This window comes from Mizuhopecten yessoensis, unplaced genomic scaffold (assembly GCF_002113885.1).
Source record: "Mizuhopecten yessoensis strain PY_sf001 unplaced genomic scaffold, ASM211388v2 scaffold11041, whole genome shotgun sequence".
NCBI lineage: Eukaryota > Metazoa > Mollusca > Bivalvia > Pectinida > Pectinidae > Mizuhopecten > Mizuhopecten yessoensis.
In genome coordinates this window covers 844,947-867,450 of record NW_018408849.1, presented here as the reverse complement: position 1 = coordinate 867,450, position 22,504 = coordinate 844,947, and the positions used below count along the sequence as shown (strand labels likewise).

Sequence of the window (22,504 nt, the reverse complement as noted above, 5' to 3'; positions counted from 1 at the left end):
TGGCCCTAACACTGTATATGAATACCTCTTCATGTAACTCACGGTACTGGCCCTAACACTGGATACAAATTCCTCTTCCTGTTACTCACCGTACTGGCACTACCACTGTATATGAATACCTCTTCATGTAACTCACGGTACTGGCCCTAACACTGTTTATGAATACCTCTTCCTGTAACTCACAGTTCTGGCCCTAACACTGTTTATGGATATCTCTTCCTGTAACTCACAGTACTAGCCCTAACACTGTTTATGAATACCTCTTCCTGTAACTCACAGTACTGGCCCTAACACTGTATACAAATGCCTCTTCCTGTTACTCACCGTACTGGCCCTACCACTGTATATGAATAGCTCTTCCTGTAACTCAGAGTCCTTGCTCTGATTAGCTGGACTAATCAACAAAAAGGGCAATCTGGGATTATTCTTTTAAGAAAACTCTTATCTGTTTTTTGCCTGGATCAGTACAATTTATTGATTAGTCTCTCTTATATAATTTGCATAATGGTGTTGTTCTGGAGGGAAAATTTAAACAATTGAAAACCGAGGACTTCGCTGATAGAATGCAGCAGCTGTCGCTGAATAAATAACACTTTTATCGATATAGTTGAGGTAGGTGTTGTGTCATAGCAGATTTTTGTGGTAAGTACTTCAAAACTCTACCAAACGGTGCTGAAGAGTTCCACGTTACTATTATGCGCTTTGGCGCCACACCAGACATCCTTCTGTCAAAATGGCAGGGGACAGAGAAAACTCCGGCATGGCCTAGATATGATACATGTTTTTCTCTGTGTGACATACACATGGCCCAATACTGTATATAAAGAGCTCTTCCTGTATCTCAAGGGTGCTGGCCCAAACAGTGGACATGTATCTCTCTCTGTGACACATAAAGGCCCTGACACTGTACATGTTAACTTGTAGGCCCCTATGCAGCTACTCTGTACACCTACCTCTTCTTGTTGGCTGAACAGCGTGAGACAATGACTCAGGAAGCTTGCTGTGTCTCGAGATAAGTCCGATATTCTTTTCACCTTCTGATAAACATCTGCCATGGTACCTGTAAAGAAAATAAAATGATTTTTTTTTTAATTTCATTTCAAAATAATAAAGTTTTATTCATTGATTAAAATTATACACTATCTAATGTTTTTTCAGAGGAAATCATTAGACCTTAGAACATAAAGGAATAGTTTAGTGAATTCACTAGTTGGAAATACAACATTTCAGGGTCGGAAATCAGGATCAAGTCACCCTCCTTAAAATAGGGAAAGTTTCCTCCAAATAAAGCAGGATGAAAGCATTATGATGTCTATTACGACCTATAGTTGATTTTGCCTGAAAAGTGAGATTTTAAACACAGCTTTTCTGTGCACATGCAGAACCTTGAATATCTCCAATTATAAAATAATAAACACATACATGTATACATGTACTTCTGAAGTAGCATTTGTATTATTCTCTTGCAGTTACCTTGACAATAGACTGTCACTTTGTATTACATATGTAGTTCAGGAATACATGTATTCATTTCCTAATATTCAAACCTATGCACACAAAAAAAATGTGTTCAAAATAACTTTTCTGACAAAATATCAATAAAAAAATAACCGAATGCAAAAAAAAAAAGACAGAACAAAATTTACAAGAAATAAAACAAAAAAACCCATGATATATTAATACACCCAAAACATGATATATAAATACACAAAACATGATATATTGATACACAAAACATGATATATAAATACACAAAACATGATATATTAATACACAAAACATGATATATTGATACACTAAACATGATATATATTAATACACTAAACATGATATAAATACACAAAACATGATATATTGATACACAAAACATAATATATATATACACAAAACATGATATATTGATACACAAAACATGATATATTGCTACACTAAACATGATATATTAATACACAAAACATGATATATTAATACACTAAACATGATATATTAATACAAAATATCTTTTGATATATTCTTTGGATTCCATGTACTATAAAACTTCAAGTACAATTGTACACTCAACATATTCTCACATAAGATTTAAAATTAACAGATGAAGAAGATATTTTCGTGTTTCTGTAGTAAATGCACACAAATAATGGTTGTTGAAAGTTTACTTCTATGTAACCTACCCTCTGTAACTTTGAGTTGTTTGTCAGACTCCTGTGACTCCATCAGAACTGACAACTGGTTCGACTCCTTTTCCAGTAGTTGATGATGCGCTTGTGCTGTCTGTAGAAAACAAAAATATTTTTTTCCTTATACAAATCCCTGTACAATCAGCCCAGATTATTAAGAGACAACCCGTAAAATTGATTTCTTAACAAAGGTGGTCTCTAAATACAGGTGGTCTCTAAACACAGGTGGTCTCTAAACACAGGTGGTTTCTTAACAAAGGTGGTCTCTTAACACAGGTGGTCTCTAAACACAGGTGGTCTCTTAACACAGGTGGTATCTAAACACAAGTGACCTTTTTAAAAGGTTCATTTCACAATGAAATCACTACAAAGGGGAACATTAAAAGTGGTCTCTTAACACAGGTGGTCTTTCAAAAAGGTTTATTTCACAATGAAATCACGACAATGGGAAACATTAAAAGTGGTCTCTTAACACAGGTGGTCTTTCAAAAAGGTTCATTTCACAATGAAATCACTACAATGGGGAACATTAAAAGTGGTCTTTTAACACAGGTAGATTCTTTATAGAGGTGACCCTATATTTAATCAGTTCTGACGGTACATCTAGTTTATATATTGATTGAACATTTACTTTTAATGCTGTGTGCTACACACATATGAATTTATTGTTCAGAATAGAGTTATACAATGCACAATGTTTTCCAGATGTGCATTGTACTTTTGAAATTTTTCAAAATTGTTTTTCAAAAATTGGAAAAAGATGATCCAGCAAATCGTGGATAAGTGATGGTATTTACCTTAAGAGAGTCTTTGAGTGATCCAAGGGAGACAACTTCTCCCTCCGGCTGGTCCTCTCCCTGGTGTATATAGTGAGTACTGAAGTTGATGTGTTCCTTCAATGCATTCAACCATTTCTAAAAGGAAAAGAGGATAAAAAGGTCAAAGGTTAAAATTGTAGATTGAGCCTGTTACTTTCTTACCCATGCTAACTTCACTAATTTACAGGACATAAATTTAGTCCATGCAACAATACAGCATGCATACCTGGTATACGGTAAACAGAGAACGTTTTGCAGACCTTCATAATGAAGTTTACAAACTTTATTTGCAAGGAGTATAATAATCACAAGTTCATTCTGTCATGCACATTAGATGATGTGCTTTCACTGTGCCAAGTTACAGAGAAATCCAACGAACGGTTGAGGAGGAGACGTAGAGCTTACAAACGATTAAGGAGGAGACGTAGGGCTTACAAACGATTAAGGAGGAGACGTAGCGCTTACAAACGGTTGAGGAAGAGACGTAGTGCTTACAAACAGTTAAAGAGGAGACATAGCACTTACAAACAGTTAAAGAGGAGACATAGAGCTTACAAACGGTTGAGGAGGAGACGTAGCCTTACAAACAGTTAAGGAGGAGACATAGCGCTTACAAACAGTTAAAGAGGAGACATAGAGCTTACAAACGGTTAAAGAGGAGACATAGCGCTTACAAACAGTTAAAGAGGAGACATAGAGCTTACAAACGGTTGAGGAGGAGACGTAGCCTTACAAACGGTTGAGGAGGAGACGTAGTGCTTACAAACGATTAAGGAGGAGACGTAGGGCTTACAAACGGTTGAGGAGGAGACGTAGTGCTTACAAACGATTAAGGAGGAGACGTAGCACTTACAAACAGTTGAGGAGGAGACGTAGCACTTACAAACGGTTAAGGAGGAGACGTAGAGCTTACAAACGGTTTAAGAGGAGAGGTAGCGCTTACAAATGGTTGAGGAGGAGACGTAGCGCTTACAAACGGTTGAGGAGGAGACGATGCGCTTACAAACAGTTTAGGAGGAGATGTAGCACTTACAAACAGTTGAGGAGGAGACGTAGCGCTTACAAACGGTTGAGGAGGAGACGTAGCACTTACAAACGGTTGAGGAGGAGACGTAGCGCTTACAAACGGTTGAGGTGGAGAGGTAGCGCTTACAAACAGTTTAAGAGGAGACGTAGCGCTTAAAAACGGTTAAGGAGGAGACGTAGCGCTTACAAACAGTTTAAGAGGAGACGTAGCGCTTACAAACGGTTAAGGAGGAGACGTAGCATTTACAAACGATTGAGGAGGAGACGTAGCACTTACAAATGGTTGAGGAGGAGATGTAGCAGTTACAAACGGTTTAGGAGGAGATGTAGCACTTACAAACGGTTGAGGAAGAGACGTAGCGCTTACAAACGGTTGAGGAGGAGATGTAGCCCTTACAAACGGTTTAGGAGGAGATGTAGCACTTACAAACGGTTGAGGAAGAGACGTAGCGCTTACAAACGGTTGAGGAGGAGACGTAGAGCTTACAAACGGTTTAAGAGGAGACGTAGCGCTTACAAAAGATTGAGGAGGAGTCGTAGAGTTTACAAACGGTTAAGGAGGAGACGTAGCGCTTACAAACGATTGAGGAGGAGACGTAGCTCTTACAAATGGTTAAGGAGGAAATGTAGCCTTACAACAGTTATGAAGGAGAAATGTCGCTTACAAATGGTTAAGGAGGAGACGTAGCGCTTACAAACGGTGAAAAGAACAACATTTAATCTACAAGATACAATCTTTTATATTCTGAATAATAATATTCACTGGCGCTAGAATAGGATTTGAACCCTAGGCCACTTTTGTTATCACGAACCAAACGGTTGGACCGGTTGGACCAGAGTTGTTCTTTTATGAAATAAGGTCTGACCTAGTAATTTAATGCTGGAATCAGGTGAGCTTTTAAAGGCCTGCGTAAATATTTGCAGGTCCGGCAGGATTTATACCCGAAAATGTTACATTTAAAAACAGACAAACCTCTTGTTCCGGAAAATTGAACAGGACCCTGGATGTCAAATAAAATTAAAGGGAGGTTATTGTATATATGAAAAACTACAGGGATATCTCCAGTGTTTTGCCGAAAGTGGGACAGGGTTCCTTAAGACCTTCCAAGAGCCCAAGTTGTGATTATGTGACCGTACCTGTCTGAGTACTGAGGCCTCATCACCCGACTCTGTGCTGAAGCAGTGGTTTACTCCATCTGAGTAGTGAAGTAAAAATTCTGGGTGGTCTGCTAAGTGCTTCTCTGCACTCACCAGGACCCTGGCCTCGTCTAGGTACTTCATTCCTTTCCGTTTTACACCTGTACTAGCATCACCCCTGTTGAAAAGTAAACACAATTGAAAAATAAACAAGAAGCCCAATGGGCCTGCATCACTCACCTGGTATTAATCTCACACTTGTAATCTTAAAAGTGGACTAAAATACAGCCACAGGCAAAATATCAGTGTTTCATTCATAAGAACCTATTAAAAGATTTAAACTTATGTCACCTGTGACCTTGAATGTTGAACGAGGACATTATAATATTAGGTTGAACAGAGTTTATAGTCTTCCAACCCAGCATGCTTCTGGAAAAATATCATTACCCTTGACCTTTTGGTTATACGGAACAAATCATTTAAAGATTTAAACATATATTGACCACTGTGACCTTGAATATGGCCGAAGGTCATTCATTTGGTAGTCCTTCATCCCAGCATGTTAATGGCCAAATATCATCACCCTTGGCGTTTTGCTTATTAAGAAGAAGTCATTCAATGGTTTTAAACATATTTGACCCCTGTGACCTTAAAATATATATGTCAAGGTCAATAATTTGAACTTGGTAGTCCTTCATCCCAGCATGGTACTGGCATTATCCTATGCCTCTTGGTTATTCAGAAGAAGTTGTTTAAAGGTTTAGAACATATTTGACCCCTGTGACCTTGAACAAAGATGAAGGTCATTCATTTGAACAAACTTTATAGCCCTTCATCCTAGCATGCTACTAGCCAAACATCATCACCCTAGGCCTATTGGTTATTCAGAAGAAGTTGTTTAAATGTTTAAAACATATTTGCCTTCTGTGACCTTGAAAGTGGGTCAAGGTCATTAATTTGAACAAACTTGGTAGCCCACCATCCAAGTGTATTACTGCCCAAATGTCATCACCCTAGGCCTCTCGGTTATTCAGAAAAAGTTGTGTAAAGGTTTTAAACATATTTGACCCCTGTGACCTTGAAAGTGGGCAATGTTATTTATTTGAACAAACTTGGTAGCCCTTCATTCCAGCATGCTTCTGGCCAAATATCATCACCCTAGGCCTTTTGGTTACTGAGAAGAAGTTGTTTAAAGTAAAAGGTTGACCCCGGACGGACGCCGGACAACGGACGACAACGGACGACGGACGCCGCACCATGCCATAAGCTCACTTGGACCTTCGGGCCAGGTGAGCTAATAAATGTTTTTGTTAAACTCAAACTGGAGCTCCTTTGTCCAGAGGGGGAAAAATTGAGTACGTACATGTATATCTGGAACGGTGCTTTATCTTATACCAACAGACGCTCAAAACCCAGTACATAAAATATGTTAGTATGAACACACATTTAATAACACCTAACAGAAATCTGATTGGTTGTACAGTAGGTTTCTCTTGTTTCAAATGGGATGTTTAAGTGCATTCAAGTGAAACAGAATTGTTAGGGTCGGAGGTAAATTTTAGTTTTGTCTAGATTCAAAACACACATATTTTAATTTTAGCTTCATGGCTATTCCATAGTTTATTGTATTGGGAGGTTGGACTTGTATTAATATATTATGGGTGGTGGGGTTAAAGCCAGATCTACTTTTCTTTCTTATATTAAATCCGTCTCTGAAAGTGTGTCTTTCCCTCCCTTACTGTGAATTCTGGAACAGCCGTATAAACAGATCAGAATTATGATACTTGTCACAAAGGTAAAAAGTAAAAAGTAAAAGTCAATGTGTTTTGTTCTAAAATAAATATATGATATAAAAAAATACAATTCTACTTAACTGACTTTTTAATTTTATTAAAATATTAATATCTACTGCTTTATTCTAACATGTACATTTGAAGTTACCATTTAACAAAGTGTACAGATTTTATTGAAATTATCTCCCTTTAATTAGTATTGAAAGGAATGAGAAAAGATACCTTCATTGAAATTGTTTTCCTTAAATTGAACAACTAACAACATGAAAACCAAATTCCTTAATTACTTCATCCACAATGTCAAAATGACAAAGGAATATATTGGAATATGCTGTTTTTCTCTCAGATTTCTTCAAAACATTTGAAGAAAAATTGATATATTCAACATTAGCCAGCTTCACAAGGTAAGTTGTTAGAAAACCTATCAACTACCTACTGCTTACATTGTGAAGCTGGTTGAAGTTGAGTACACCTCCACCTGATAAGTTTGATATAAATCACTGAGTGGACATCCGACAATTACCACTGGAATCAATTTTCTCTCATTTCCCTGTGTGTAAGATAGAGCTGTCCAGGGTAAGAAAGGGGTGTAGGGAATTTCTATCTTACACCCCATTTCACGTGACGTGATGTCACAATGGCTCAACAATGACGTCACGTCAGGAATTTGGAAATCTCCGATGCCGTAATGTGAAATTAAAACCTTTTACAATATATTTACCATATACGTTAGAGAGATGTGATCAATATTTCTGCGCAAACCTTGTTTGCAAATATGGGGTATGCTTAATCTGGCTGACAGATTCGTTTTCATCTAAAAAGCTCACGAGAAAATTTTTCGTGGTTTTTGAGATATTCTGGTGGTTGGAATGAGAGAAAAATACTCTTTCATACCCAAGGGTGTAGGATAGGGAAATTCCACCCATAGGATTTTCAAATTCGACAAAACCCTCGGCTTAACCAAATTTGAAAACCCCTCGGGTAGAATTTCCCTATCCTAAACCCTTGGGCATGAAAGAGTCTTATATTCCAGCCACTACACTACTTGAGCACCATACCTACATCTCACAGGTGTTGTCTTCCTCTTCCCAATTTTGTTTTACATAATAAATATGTAATATATAGTGGAATGGCAGTGAACATTTATCGACAGTTACAGAAGATACCAAATGAAAATAGGAAACAATTAATCTGCTTATATAGTATACTGACAGAATATTGTCAGTACCCCCTGATATATAGTACATATATTATTTTATTAAATATGAATAATTTAAATAATTATAAAGCTGAATTGCACTGAGTCTTGTCCTTACCTATTTCTGAAGTAAGACAATACACCTCTTTCTAGGACAACCCAAACAGGCTTAAAACCGAGGAACCGGGATTTCTGGTGAAAACGAAAAACAAAATCAATAAAATCATGTAAAAACAGGCTGAATATCTAAACAATAATAAATAATGGGATTCTAAATAAAACGAAAATGTGCATTCTGACTGTATTAAATTCAAAGGCAAAACATATCTTGTGATTAAATCACTGAAAGGAAAAAAACATCCTAGCTTTCTTTCCCTCCTTAAGCTTGGATATCTAGCCTACTGTAGCTAGGATGAGGCTTGAACAATGGGACAAGCAGCATTGGGACTAATAGAACCTCTCATCCCCTGGGGGTGAGATAGGGGAATCTCAACCCTAGGGGGGAGATTCTTAAGTTGCCAAACACAAAGCTTTCTTCGAGGGTTGAGATTCCCCTTTCTCACCCTCAAGGGGGTGAATGATTCTTTTTCTCTAGCCCTGTTCACCCAACGTGTATCATATACATAATGTAATGTTAACGTTACAGGCTAAACTCAGGGTTGATGTGGCATTAATGGATTTTTGGCATGACGTCATTGTATTGTTGACGTGACGTCATACCATTGTAATGAATAGGGGAACACCCTCCTCTCAACCCTAGGTTGAGACTAATGGAATCTTCACCTACCTTGGGGGTGCGACAGAGAAATCTCCTACCCGAGGGGTGATGTTTTTTGGTTGTCTAATGGGTAATACAACCAAAAAATCATCCAGAGGGTTGGAGATTTCTCTGTTACACCCTTAAGGTATAGGGGATGATTATTTTTCTCCCATCCTTTTATTTCAGTCACAGCGCCACCCACAGTAGTCTGCCATGTTTGTAAACAAAAACACATGTGGGGTATGCATATCGTCATTCACTTTTGATGACGTCACAATTACCGGCGACACATTTTAATGACGTCACAATTGAACAAGTGCTAATCGGCACAAGGCTATCTCCCCCTAGGGGGTGACAAGTTGATCTTTCCCGGCTGAAACGGGAGACACACCTATGAAAGGTGGAAGAAAAGGATATCTCACACCAGTAAAAGTGTGCATACACCTGTCCAGGGTATACATATTAAAGAGAAACATAAAATCTTAACTTATATACCAGCTTATAACTATATGATCCTTGCTTTGGGAAATTATGAGAATTCTGGGATGCTTTGATATAAGATGAGACATCTTGTATCAAAATTTAAACTTCTTTTTAAAAGTTGGTGGGAAATGAATGAAAAATGGAGTGTTTTCTCCAAGGTTAGATTGGGATTACGAGATTTATTGCCTGACCAGTTTCATGAATATTGTGTAAGTCTTCAGATGTATATGTGTGTAGTATGCCTTGCTCTTCACTTGTACATATAATGCACAGTGTGGCATAGATGGCCCACGGTTCGAAGTCAGAGTATCTAGGAATCACCAAATCAATATCCCCTGTGTGCTTGAATACGAGTATCAAGAGTCCCAAGCTTCCAACTGATTGTTATTAAAAAAAAAGTTAACACTCTGTAGAAAGCAAAATGGTGGAAAATAACCGCGGTGTGGTTGCAGGTCCGTAGAATTGTCAGCCAATGATGTTTACAGCCTCATAAATACAACTCATCATTAAAACAAATTTTTGAAATGCAAATTTTGAGAAATATCTAAAAATTCACCAATATTGTGTTTTTGTCCACAGATGATCATGTTGAATCCCTATATCATTTAAGTTAAGTTTTGAATTTCAGTCTTTTTCGTGATATGTATTACATCAAACTTTGCATTGACAAATTAAATCAGCTTAATCTGGGTCCCAATATCATTCAAAGGCTGACAAACTGAAGATATCATTAACATACATTTAAAATACTATTTTGTGAAAAAGTTCTAAAAAATTATCAATTTAGTTTGCTTGTTTTCCTGTCAATGGACAATGGGTTTTTTACCCTATCTATGGAAATTTTATTTTGAATTTGCATACTTAGAATGCACACAGTATGAAATATTTATGTTAATCTGTGGTTAAGGTGACAAAGCTTTGAATACACGGGGACAGTATATGTATGATACCTTTAGTAGAAGGCCTTCACATCGCTGCGGCTGAAAGCTAAACTCCTTAACTGGCCGCACTCCTGTAAGTAGTTGCTTCATTTGATTGGTCCTTGCAAAGTCTATAGCTGTCTGGTCTGCAAAAGGAAGAGAATAATCATAGCAGGTAACATCAAAGTTTTACTTTATACACAAACAATGTATGTATTAAACGTGTCGCAACGTTGCAAGACCGACTGGTCCCTTTGTCAAGCTTTGACTCATGACATGGTTATTTACATAATATACTAGGATGGGGACTTGCAATTTTCACATTACATAGAGAATAATGCATGCCTTTTCCCATATCACACTCAGTATCAACCCGAGCCTGCAATATCAGCCCAAGGGCCGAAGGCTTATATTGGTCAAGGGTTGATACTGGGAGTGATATGGAAAAAGTCATATTTTATTCTGTTTATTACATACTTACTAATAAAAGCTACTATTTTATGATCTAATTTTCTTTTGAAAGATTGAAAAACAAAAAGTTTCCAAAAGGGGTGTGATACAGGTTTTGCGGGCTGATAGGGGTTTTGGGGTGTGATACGGCGGGGGCTGATACGGCTTTTAGGGTGTGATTCGGCGAGGGCTGATATGGGTTAGAGCAATTGTGTCGTATCGCATATACAAAAAAAAACGTATTTATTATTAAGTATGTAATAAATACAAGTATTGTCAGATTTACAAGAAATACATTTTTTTTTTATCTTTTGTAGTGTACGCATAAAAAAAACTTTTTTCTTCAATTTTTTTTTTTTTTTACTTCATTGTATTTTGCAGACTTTATAACTGATTTGGACTAAAAATCTAAATGAAAAAAAAATCAGAAACTAGTATAAAATTTAAAATCTGATACTTATGCATATACATCAATGCAGAGATTAATGTTACATTTATTTAGCTGTATGTGATAATCCAAGATGTGTCCTTTTTAGGTTTTGAGTTAAGATTGCTATGGACAGTCTGAAAATATAACTGATCACACCAATGCATCTTAACACAAACCTCAGTCTAACAGACAGAACAAAAAAAATTATCTCAAAAATTGCATATAAACAACCCATAACAGCATATATATGCATATATGTAAGTAATAAGTATATATCTACTTATCACATACTGTACTGTGTTATCCAGTGAATATACCCATGTCATATTTTTTTCTGTATCAACCAATGTAATATGACCTATCAGCCATGTGATTGGTTTTAAGTTTTAATTGTTTCACTTGTGACGTCAAGCCGAGGACAAGTACATGACGTCAAAGACTTTCGCACTGGAGTCAAAATGATGTCTGTTTACATTTCAAGGTTGCATGAAAATTGTCGTTTTACACAAATAAAGGACACAAATCTTGATTATGTGATAAAAAGGATCTTACACACGTTTTCATTTCATATGAAATTTATGAAACTCGTCACAAATTTTTCATTTTAACTCGCCAGAGGCTCGCCAAATTGAAAAAATTCTAAGACTTCATAAATCTCATATGAAATGGAAACTCATGTAAGATCCTATATATGTATAGTGTGTTAGCAAACATATACTTGATTTCTTGAAACTTATATCGCAATGTGTCAGGAAACTAGCTGTGCCCCAAAACACAAAATGCAACTTAAATACCCTTCAAGTTTTTTAAGGAGGAGTCAACACTGTTTTGGAGGAGGAAGATGACCATGTCCCGGTGGTCAGCCTGCGCGGCAATGTGGAGAGCAGTATTTCCGTACTGGTCAGTGGTGTTGATGTTAGGTGGACGGTCACTGGCCAGCTGTTAATACAACAAAAAGATATTGATTAAAAAACCCAGATTTAAGCAATCGAGAAAAAATAGCATACAACAAAAAATTTAATTTAAGGAACCCTGTCCCACTGCAGTGTGTTTTTTCATATATACCATAACCTCCCCTTTAATTCTTTTTGGCTAAATAACTGTGTCAGTTTGGCTTGACCACTTCTGAAGACCTGGGCCCGTATTCATGAAGCCGTTCTCATGCTGAAGCATGGATTTTGTGCTCAAGCCTAATTTCTTGTTCTGGTTATAACTCAATAAATAAATCTTATTTTGTCAATGATTTGGAAACATTTTAAAGAGACTTATATATAGCCAAATACTGTTTTCAATGTTTACATTTGACTTTTTGAACGTTTGACATAATCTAAGCGTTTTACAAGAATGTTGGTTTGAGCACAGATTCCATGCTTGAGCATGAGAACGGTTTCATGACTACGGGCCCAGGGTACCTCAATCGGTTAGAGTACTGATAGTATAACAATCTGAAGTCCAGGGTTCAAATCCCAGTTTAGCCCAGCATAAATTTTACACTCTGAACACCGTTGTTGATTTATGATTTGTTTACGGGAGGCACGGTAGTCTAGTGGTAGGACACCGGGCTCGCAACTCGTCACGGCAATGTGTTGTATTTTTGAGCAAGATATACTTTACTCCGCTTGCTCCAGTCTACTCAGCTGTAAATGAGTATGTGGTTGGGCAGTGCTAGAATTGTTGAATGAAAGCTGTAAGCGCCGAAATGGCAGCACCAGCTGTATGCTCCCTAGGGAGTTGAGAAAGATATTAGGCTGGTTGCAAAGGCCCTATAACCACGGATAATAATTTGTGAACCACTTTGAGACAACCTACGAACTAGGTTGTGATAAAGCGATATATAAGAACCTCAAATTATTATTATTATTATTTACCAGGTATTTCATATATATAATTTCGCATAAAAGTCCCACAAATTAAAGTATGGTTTTCTTATCTGAAATGATTTTTCAAAGTGAATGTCATGCTGGATTTTGATAACCACTAATATAACTGGTTTGTTGAAGTGAAATGCAGAAAAATGAGCACAAGTTGATCTATTTAAAGCTAGGTCATGTTGTTTATTTCAATCCGTTCTTGAGTTTAGATTTAAATATTGATTAACTGATGATTCCTGTTAGACTGAATTGGTTTGTAACGGCAATAGAACGTGAGTTATTGCAGGTGATCGACAATAACATTAATTGAGGACAGATATACAAACTAATCAGTCAATTATTACACAAAAATACAAACTTCAAAAGAAACACAATGTGAAACATCTTTAAGGATAAATATATGCTGCCTTATAGCTTACTGTGATATTCACATGGAGACTTAGGAATATATGCTACACTGTACCTTACAGTGACATTGAGACCTCAGGATGTAAGCTACCTTTAATAATGTGATATGAGACTAAAGGGTGCATGTTATAATATTGTGATATGAAGACCTAGAAAGAATGTATGCTACCTCACTGTGACATGGAGACTTAAGGGTGTAACGTAACTTACTGTGATATTGAGACTTAAGGGTGTATGCTACCTTACTGTATCATAGAGTTTTTAGGATGCATGCTTGTGACATGGAGACTTAATTAAGTATGTACAATATATGTTACCTTACTGAGACATGGAGACTTAAGGATGTATGCTACCTTACTGTGACATGATGACTTAAGGGTTTATGCTACCTTACTGTGACATGATGACTTAAGGATGTATGCTACCTTACTGTGACATGAAGACTTAAGGGTTTATGCTACCTTACTGTGAAATGAAGACTTAAGGGTGTATGCTACCTTACTGTGACATTGAGACAAGGATGTATGCTACCTTTCTGTGACATTGAGACTTAAGGGTATATGCTACCTTACTGTGACATGCAGACTTAAGGATGTATGCTACCTTACTGGGACATCGAGACTTCAGGGTATATGCTCCCTTACTGTGAAATGAAGACTTAATGGGGTATGCTACCTTACTGTGACATGGAGACTTAAGGGGATATGCTACCTTACTGCGACATGGAGACTTAAGGGTATATGCTACCTTACTGTGAAATGAAGACTTAAGGGTGTATGCTACCTTACTGTGACATCGAGACTTCAGGATGTATGCTACCTTACTGTGACATCGAGACTTCAGGGTATATGCTACCTTACTGTGACATGCAGACTTAAGGATGTATGCTACCTTACTGTGACATGCAGACTTAAGGATGTATGCTACCTTACTGTGACATGCAGACTTAAGGGTATATGCTACCTTACTGCAACATGGAGACTTAAGGGTATATGCTACCTTACTGCGACATGGAGACTTAAGGGTATATGCTACCTTACTGTGACATGGAGACTTAAGGGATATGCTACCTTAAAATAACATGATGACTCATGGATATCAGTTTCAAACTTACAAGCTCCTGTACAGAATCAACATCCCCAGACCTAGCAGCAGCTAGAAACTCTGTCTGACGTCGTAAACTTTCGTGGCTCAGGGCAGCTAATAAATGTAGAAAAAGTGTGCAACTCAAAATTCTTATAAGATAGGATCGCAGCTTCGATTCATCTTACATACATTGATCATTCTAACATAGGCTGTATTCATTTATACCATACATTGCTTTCTGAATATTTGAATTACTCAAGACTTTTAGAATAAGATGAATACTAATTGATTTCATATTTGATCATATTTCTTTCTAGAAACCATGTGTTCTCCTCCTTCAATTTAAAGCTTTGCTCTAGCCTACTTCAAACATGATGAAAAAGCAGGTGTGATACTGATTTATAATCAAAGTACTGAAAACATGGTTACTGGATTACTGGGTTGCAAAACTACCATACAAAACAGAAAAAATTGTCAGATATTTTTCTTAAATTGTAATTTAACTTGATAAACTGTATAGGCGTAATTCAGACCTCGAAAACAAAATAAAAAACCATCTTTAAATAAGGAACATATTTCTCAAACAGTTCTTCATGAATTTTTCGAAAACCCACTATGAACATTTTGTCAGATTTTTAGTGAATGGATAACTCAACAACAAGAAATGATAGGTAGTTGTTTTGTTTTTCTAGCAAGCATGACGCCAATCCAATAACTATGCCTAAATCGAAAGAGTTGGCAGTTATGCCAGTATATAACTCACCCTCGAGTAGGTCTTTGATTTCCTGTGTTTTCCCGATCATCTGTGGTGTTTGACCTTCATCGTTTATCTTCCCCACATCGGCTTCACTTCTCAACAATAGGGTCAGAGTTTCCTGTAAATTTCAAAGTTATTTTATTCTCTGCGTTTGTCAGAACCATTATAACTCTGTCCTTTTAAACATTTCACAACCGACAAAGATTACAAATGTTCAATTTTGATTTCTTTACTGTAAATTTCATTTCAGAGTGGCAGATTTTAGTTTTACAAAGGATTAAAGGTCACTTTCTAATTCTTCGTTCTAGAGGGAGTTTCCCTTAAGCTCAGTGTTAGAGTGACTAACTAGGAAGTCTGGGATTGCAGGTTTCGATCCCTGGTTGGAGCACACTCTCTTTCCTGTTACAACAGTCTAGTATGCATATTGTTGACTAGATATTTTGATGTGATGAATGAGGGAGTTTCAAGGGAAATTTGTCATTGGTCAACATGAGGGAGTTTCAAGGGAGATCGGTCATTGATCAACATGAGGGAGTTTCAAGGGAGATCGGTCATTGGTCAAAATGAGGGAGTTTCAAGGGAGATTGGTCATTGGTCAAAATGAGAATGTTTCAAGGGAGATTGGTCATTGGTCAACATGAGGGAGTTTCAGGGGAGATCGGTCATTGGTCAAAATGAGGGAGTTTCAAAGGAGATTGGTCATTGGTCAGCATGAGGGAGTTTCAAGGAAGATTGGTAATTGGTCAAAATGAGGGAGTTTCAAGTGAGATTGGTCATTTGTCAAAATGAGGGAGTTTCAAGGAAGATTGGTCATTGGTCAAATTGAGGGAGTTTCAAAGGGAGATTGGTAATTAGGCAAAATGAGGGAGTTTCAAGGGAGATTGGTCATTGGTCAAATTGAAGGAGTTTCAAGGGAGATTGGTCATTGGTCAGAATGAGGGAGAATTAGCTAAAATTAGAAAACTGCTAAAATATGTACATTTACAGTATTCTCTAAGGAACTTGAAACTTGCACAAGACTTTGGACTTGAAATATACAGGTGTTGAATTCTGTAATTATGACATAATGTACTGTGTTATCCAGTGAATATACCCTTGTCATATCTTTTTGCATATTAACCCATGTAATATGACCTATCAGCCCTGTGATTGGTTGTAAGTTTCAATTGTTTCAATTATGACTTCACGCCTAGGACAAGTACATGACATCACTGCTGACTAACGCACTGGAGTCAAAATGGCGGCTTTTTACATTTCAAGGTTGCATGAAAATTGTCGTTTTACACAAATAAATGCCACAAATCTTGTTTATGTGACAAAAAGAAACTAACACTCATTTTCATTTCATGAAATTTATGAAACCCGTGACAATTTTTTTATTTTAGCTCGCCATTGAAAAATTCTAAGACTTGTTTCATAAATCTCATATAAAATGGAAACTCCTGTAAGATCCTTTAGATATCCCTTGGATGACTACAGTGACACTAGGGATGGCTAATGCCCTCACCATCCTGCCTGTGAATGCTGCCTTGTGTAGGGGAGTATCACCATTCGGGTTCACCACGTTTACGTCTGCCCCATTCTACAAAATAGGATGAAAGGTTGAATTTTTATCACAAAAATGAGAGTAAAATATTCAAAACAGAGCAATTAAAACTAGTTAAGATAGCAAAAACAAAAATTAGTGTCGATTTGTTGTGGTCACTTTGCCTTTTCGACAACAATTGTACAAAACCAATAAATGTCAGCCAATCAGAGGCCATGACATTTATTTTGAATCACATAACTTAAAAGCTATGCCAATTAAAAGTCAGACAACTATCTAGTAAGTCAGATCTGCAAGTGCTCATCAATATCCATCAATTTTATTAGAATCTGGCCTTATTCATAGTTTCGAGGAAAATATGAAAATTTTTACGGCAGAAGAATAAGTCAAAAAAGAAATACAAGTGTATCTGCAAGACATTGGACCCCTTTTCTATACTGAAAATCTAATTAAGCAACATCATTGAGGTCAAAGGTTACAGTTATAAAGATACCAGGCAAAACAACCGGCTTAATTCTTAGAGGCACATAATTATAATATAAGCATAGGAGGTTTTGTAACCCTAACTACGGTACTAAGTCCATAAATGACCTCATGAAAAATTTACCAAGGTCACAGAGGTCAAGTTACTTTGGCAAGGTCAGAAAGAACTTGAGGTGAGAAGAATTCTCGCTGGTTATATTTCCTTCCCAGATTAAACCTTCAGAGTACTGATAATACACTAAACCCTTATACACTAAACCCTTATACACTAAACCCTTATTGCACCATTATTTGTCCAGGGAAAGTTTGGCATTATAAAGGGGTTTCGTGACATACAGCATTATAAAGGGGTTTGGTGACATACAGCATTATAAAGAGGTTTGATGACATACAGCATTATAAAGGGGTTTGATGAGATACAGCATTATAAAGGGGTTTGGTGACAAACAGCATTATAAAGGGGTTTGGTGGCATACAGCATTATAAAGAGGTTTGATGACATACAGCATTATAAAGGGGTTTGGTGACATTCAGCATTATAAAGGGGTTTGGTGACATACGGCATTATAAAGGGGTTTGATGACATTCAGCATTAAAAAGGCGTTTGATGACATACAGCATTATAAAGGGGTTTAGTGACATACAAAAGAATTGTTATAAAATAGGATAAAGGGACATTGAAACATGCCGGTAGAAAAGGAGGTGGCAATGCTGATACAATTTACAAGGGGCTGTGTTCTAACAAGTTACTACATGTACAATATATAACTAATAGGTACCTCAAGTAACACTCTGACCACTCCTGTATGGCCAAAGTATGTCGCTAAGTGCAGGGCTGTCCAGCCTCTGTTGGCTTTGCTGTTTCCTTCAAAAAGAAAAGTAATTTGATCTTTTAATTAAATATTTTAATTTTCTTAGTTAATAAGAAATAACTGTATATCTGGTATTAACTGGGTTTTTTTTGCTCAGGAAAATAATTCCTATAACATGACCTGCATCACAAATAAAAATCCTAATAAAAGGTTGGTTTTCAAATGTAAAATCAAATCAAACAACCAAATCATAGCCACCGGTGTCTTTAAAGTGATTAACAATAATAACATGAGTGTTTTCAAAACATTATCTTTATTGATCTTAATAATAACATTGTTGTTATTAAAAGGTGTCTGTCTCTTTAATGTAAATTGCAAATATTTATATCGTCACTAGGAAAAAGTTGACAACAAATTGTTCCCTACCAAAACAACTTTTTTTTTAATTAAACATAACAGGGTTGCTTAACCCTTTCACCACTATAGACCATAATGAACTCATCCATATCAATGCATGGTAGAGTCTACTAAAGTTACATAGGGGTGAAAGGGTTAATAATGAATCATACAAGGGAGAGGAGAAATATTACCTGTGCAATTAAGATCCAGAACTGTTTCTCCATTAATTTGCTGCTGAACCAGTCTTTGAACTACTTCTAGGTCACCATTTCTGGCACTAAGCAACAACAGCTCCTCTTCCGAAACCTCATTCTCCTCAATATCTTCTTCTAAAGCATTATTATCAAATTTTCTATCCTCATGTGTTTTGGAATTGTCATATTGTTTATCTTCCATTTCTTGAGAATTGTCATCATTTTTATCCTTCGTTGTTTCAGAATTGTCCTCCACTTGCACGATGTCCTTGAATGTTTGTTCGTCGCTACGGAAGTCATTGTTGTCTTCGTGATCAGAGTGGAACGTCTCTGGATCTGACTCTGCCATCTTTAGAGTCTACGTATGGTTATTTCTACGTTCAAAAGAACAAACAGTTAATTAGTTTCAAAATACCATTAAAATCTTGGTCCCATCAACTTCTACTTAATTTAATAGTTTCACTGATTATGACAGTGTGAATTAGGGGATAACCCTACTTTATTTTGAAATTTGCGGCGGTATATTGTGATTATACTGTCCCAAATTGAGTTTCAGTAAAACAGATATTTGTCACAGTATTATCAAGATATACAGACGCAAATTTTAAAATACAGTAGGGTTATCCCCATTCTAATCCATATCAGCCATAACCACCAAAAGAAACGACATTTTTAAGATATTTTTGAGTGTTTTCTTCCACTCTACCCCAGATTGGCGGCGTTAGGAATATTCAAAGCAAATCAGAATTAAATTGACCTTTCGGGGTCACGCTTTTGGTCGTGACGTCATGAATAATCAATTTCATGACGTGTCAGGGTCAGTCGGGGTCATTGACATCATTAATAATTGCCATCTGAGAAATTTGTGGATAATATATTGTGGTTATACTGTCGGAAATTATTTTGATTGACCAATCAAATGTTGTTTTTCATCTCAAATAAATTAGAATATATTATATTTCCTGTACTTGTGATATATCACTGACTTAAGTCTTAATTTAATGTTTTCAAAAACTTTCTTATATTTTATATGACACACAGTCTGATCAATGTATGTGTTGTAACAACAATAAAATCACTAAAGACACTTTATAAAACTGTCATCTCTCAGTGTCTTTTTTGTCATTGAAATTCCAAAATAACCCACTTAAGTCTTTTAAAGTCTTTTTTATGGGGTGATGTTATCCGCTATTGAATCCCTTGTAATTAAGTATAATTTAACGAACACAAACTTTTTATGATATTTATTTTAATAAAAAAAAAATGTGTAATAATGGATTAACTGTATGAGGAATTAATTGGTGTGTTGATTACATTAACAGTAGGCTCCTGTCAAAACAAACATATTATCTAGGTCATCATCATAATATCCCGATTAGAATAACAAAACTCAAACATTTAGAAATATATATCATGAGCATTTATCTTTGTCATGTATGAACAGTGCATGATACATGTATTAACAGATAGCTGAACTGGGTCAACTACATTTTACTGTAGATAGCTTAAGAATTTGTCTACAATGTAGGCCAAAACAGGGGAGAGAAAAAATGCACAGCCAGACTGGGATTCAAACCTGGGACCTCCAAACTATTGTCAAACGCTTTAAAAAATCTGAGCTACCTCGTTGCTTGCAATCAACAGAGTCCAGTTACACTACATTCCTCCCTCTATTTTCTATAAAGTCTTCGCCCCCTAAGACAACAATATTTACCCCCAGGGTTTGTGTATCCCCTTGTCAAGTGTACATTGAACATACAGCGCTGTATGCTTATAACAAGGGTTGGTCACAAGCACCCCTTTAACTGGAGAGAGTAAAAATGCATTGCCACACCAGGATTCAAACCCATGACCTCCGAACCCTAGAAGATCTAACCAACTGAGCTACCTGGTCGCCGGCAATTGATCCAGTCCAGTTCTGCTACAGGTATACATATATATAGTATATATATGTCAATGAGTTTTGGTTTGTATCCAAGTCTATAGATAAAGTCTAGGGTTCAAACCTTTGACCTGCACTAGCTCTGGTCAATTTGATTGAGTCCAGTTGTTCTGTACCATTTGCAATCTCTACCAGTCAACCACACCCTGAAAATTCCAGGGGTTATGCCCACTATCAATATGCTCACTTTTGATTTCAGGTACAAAAAACGAAACATGCTACACTGATACTTGTCCTTTGAAGACTACAGATGAGTGTCACTGGACTTCAAAGCCGATTTTATGTAATGCTGCCACACTATTCCTACGCATATCATTCACAAGGTGACTCATACAGAGACCTTTGATATTTTCATTTCATGTTCTAGGAGTTCAGAAAACATTTACAATTAAACGTGACCCCTGGAATTCTGAAAATGCCCAAACCAATTTTTTGTTCACCCATACCAAGGATTTATGTTGTTCTAAAGCATAGATTTGTACTGAGGTGCATGCATGCTGTCGAAATCATCATTTCTCAAAAGTTTATTGTGATGTGAGTAAACAACCAATTGACAGTTGCCATTGAATTGACATATCAGTGTACGACTTTTATGTATGACTAGTAGATATGTATTAATATATTTATCTAGTCCTTAATTGGACTACCAAGCTAAAATAGTGCATGGCTTACCCTGATTAAATCCGTATGTTTTTATTACATATTTGCTGTTACTCTGAATACATGATGTAACATCCCATGTGCTCGCTACAAATTTCGAAAATACACATACTATAACAGGGGCTCGGTTTCGGGATAATTTCAGTTAATAATAAACCTAAACACACCAATGAATAACAGCAACACTTTGTATCCAGTGTTTATACACATTCTAAATCCTTATACAAATGGAGGGTACCGACTATTATTTACTGGTGTGCATAGGTATATTATTAACCGAAAGTATTCCGAAACCGAGCCCCTGTGATACTGATATGGGATATAAGTGTGCTGTGGCCCATATCAATAAACCACATGTGTATTTTAGACATTTGCAACGACCACTATGGCTAATATGGGGAAGACCGGATGAGGAAATCTGATTTTTTGTTTGTAGATTTTCCTCCACTGATCTCCTGCAAAACAGCACTGTGTGCATGTGATCATGATCACCGGTCAAGAGGTCCAGAGGCATTATTTATATTATGTGCAGATCAAACTTGTATGACTTAACAGACGTTTTGGTGAATGGTGTTAGGGTAGAAAGAAACAACACATACCGTAAATTATCAGATGCATTTTCCATCTATTCACGTATCAATGTGAATTGGCCTTGGATACAACCGGAAAAGCTGAATCACAATCATAACCCGTGACGAACAAAAACTCCCCGTCGAAAAAAAACAAGTATTTCGTTGAAATCCGATGTTTTCATAACAATTTGAGTTACAAATACAAGTTTTTATTAGGAATTAGTTCCATTTTCCTTCCATCGTGAACATAAACATATTTAAAACCAGTAAAGTCCGGTAAACGCCTCTATCCATGTTATGATATTAGGCCTACGTTATGTATAAAACAGGAAGTGCAATAAGGGAGACAACTCTTAACTGACCTCTTACTTTCGTTTTGACTAGAGACGGATCAAAACATCCATGATTTTAAATCGATTTTCTATTAGATGACGTATACTTGTTTATTTTAACTGAAATATAGAAAGTAAATTAACAGTGTTTCGTAAACAACATCTCGAGCCACCTTTAAATAATGACAAATAAAAGATTGTCATTTTAATAGGTATTTTATAGGAAGGGTGATGTATATATAAAACTGAT

At 36.5% G+C, this 22,504-nt stretch overlaps 1 protein-coding gene across 1 annotated transcript in view; it reads right to left on the bottom strand.

Moving 5' to 3' along the window:
* Positions 1-22,236, bottom strand: part of LOC110464907 (oxysterol-binding protein-related protein 1-like) — a 126,459-nt gene extending 104,223 nt beyond the window's left edge. Inside the window, exons 1-13 of the mRNA XM_021520374.1 lie at positions 21,950-22,236; positions 18,746-19,122; positions 18,123-18,208; positions 16,822-16,896; positions 15,321-15,432; positions 14,586-14,671; positions 11,987-12,131; positions 10,343-10,458; positions 8,268-8,341; positions 5,159-5,336; positions 2,975-3,091; positions 2,172-2,271; positions 954-1,060 (exon numbers count right to left, since the gene is read on the bottom strand). Of these exons, the coding sequence (XP_021376049.1) occupies positions 954-1,060; positions 2,172-2,271; positions 2,975-3,091; positions 5,159-5,336; positions 8,268-8,341; positions 10,343-10,458; positions 11,987-12,131; positions 14,586-14,671; positions 15,321-15,432; positions 16,822-16,896; positions 18,123-18,208; positions 18,746-19,097 (1,548 nt within the window). The 5' untranslated portion in view covers positions 19,098-19,122; positions 21,950-22,236. The remainder of the gene's footprint in view (positions 1-953; positions 1,061-2,171; positions 2,272-2,974; positions 3,092-5,158; positions 5,337-8,267; positions 8,342-10,342; positions 10,459-11,986; positions 12,132-14,585; positions 14,672-15,320; positions 15,433-16,821; positions 16,897-18,122; positions 18,209-18,745; positions 19,123-21,949) is intronic.
* Between the last annotated feature and the right edge of the window lie 268 nt (positions 22,237-22,504).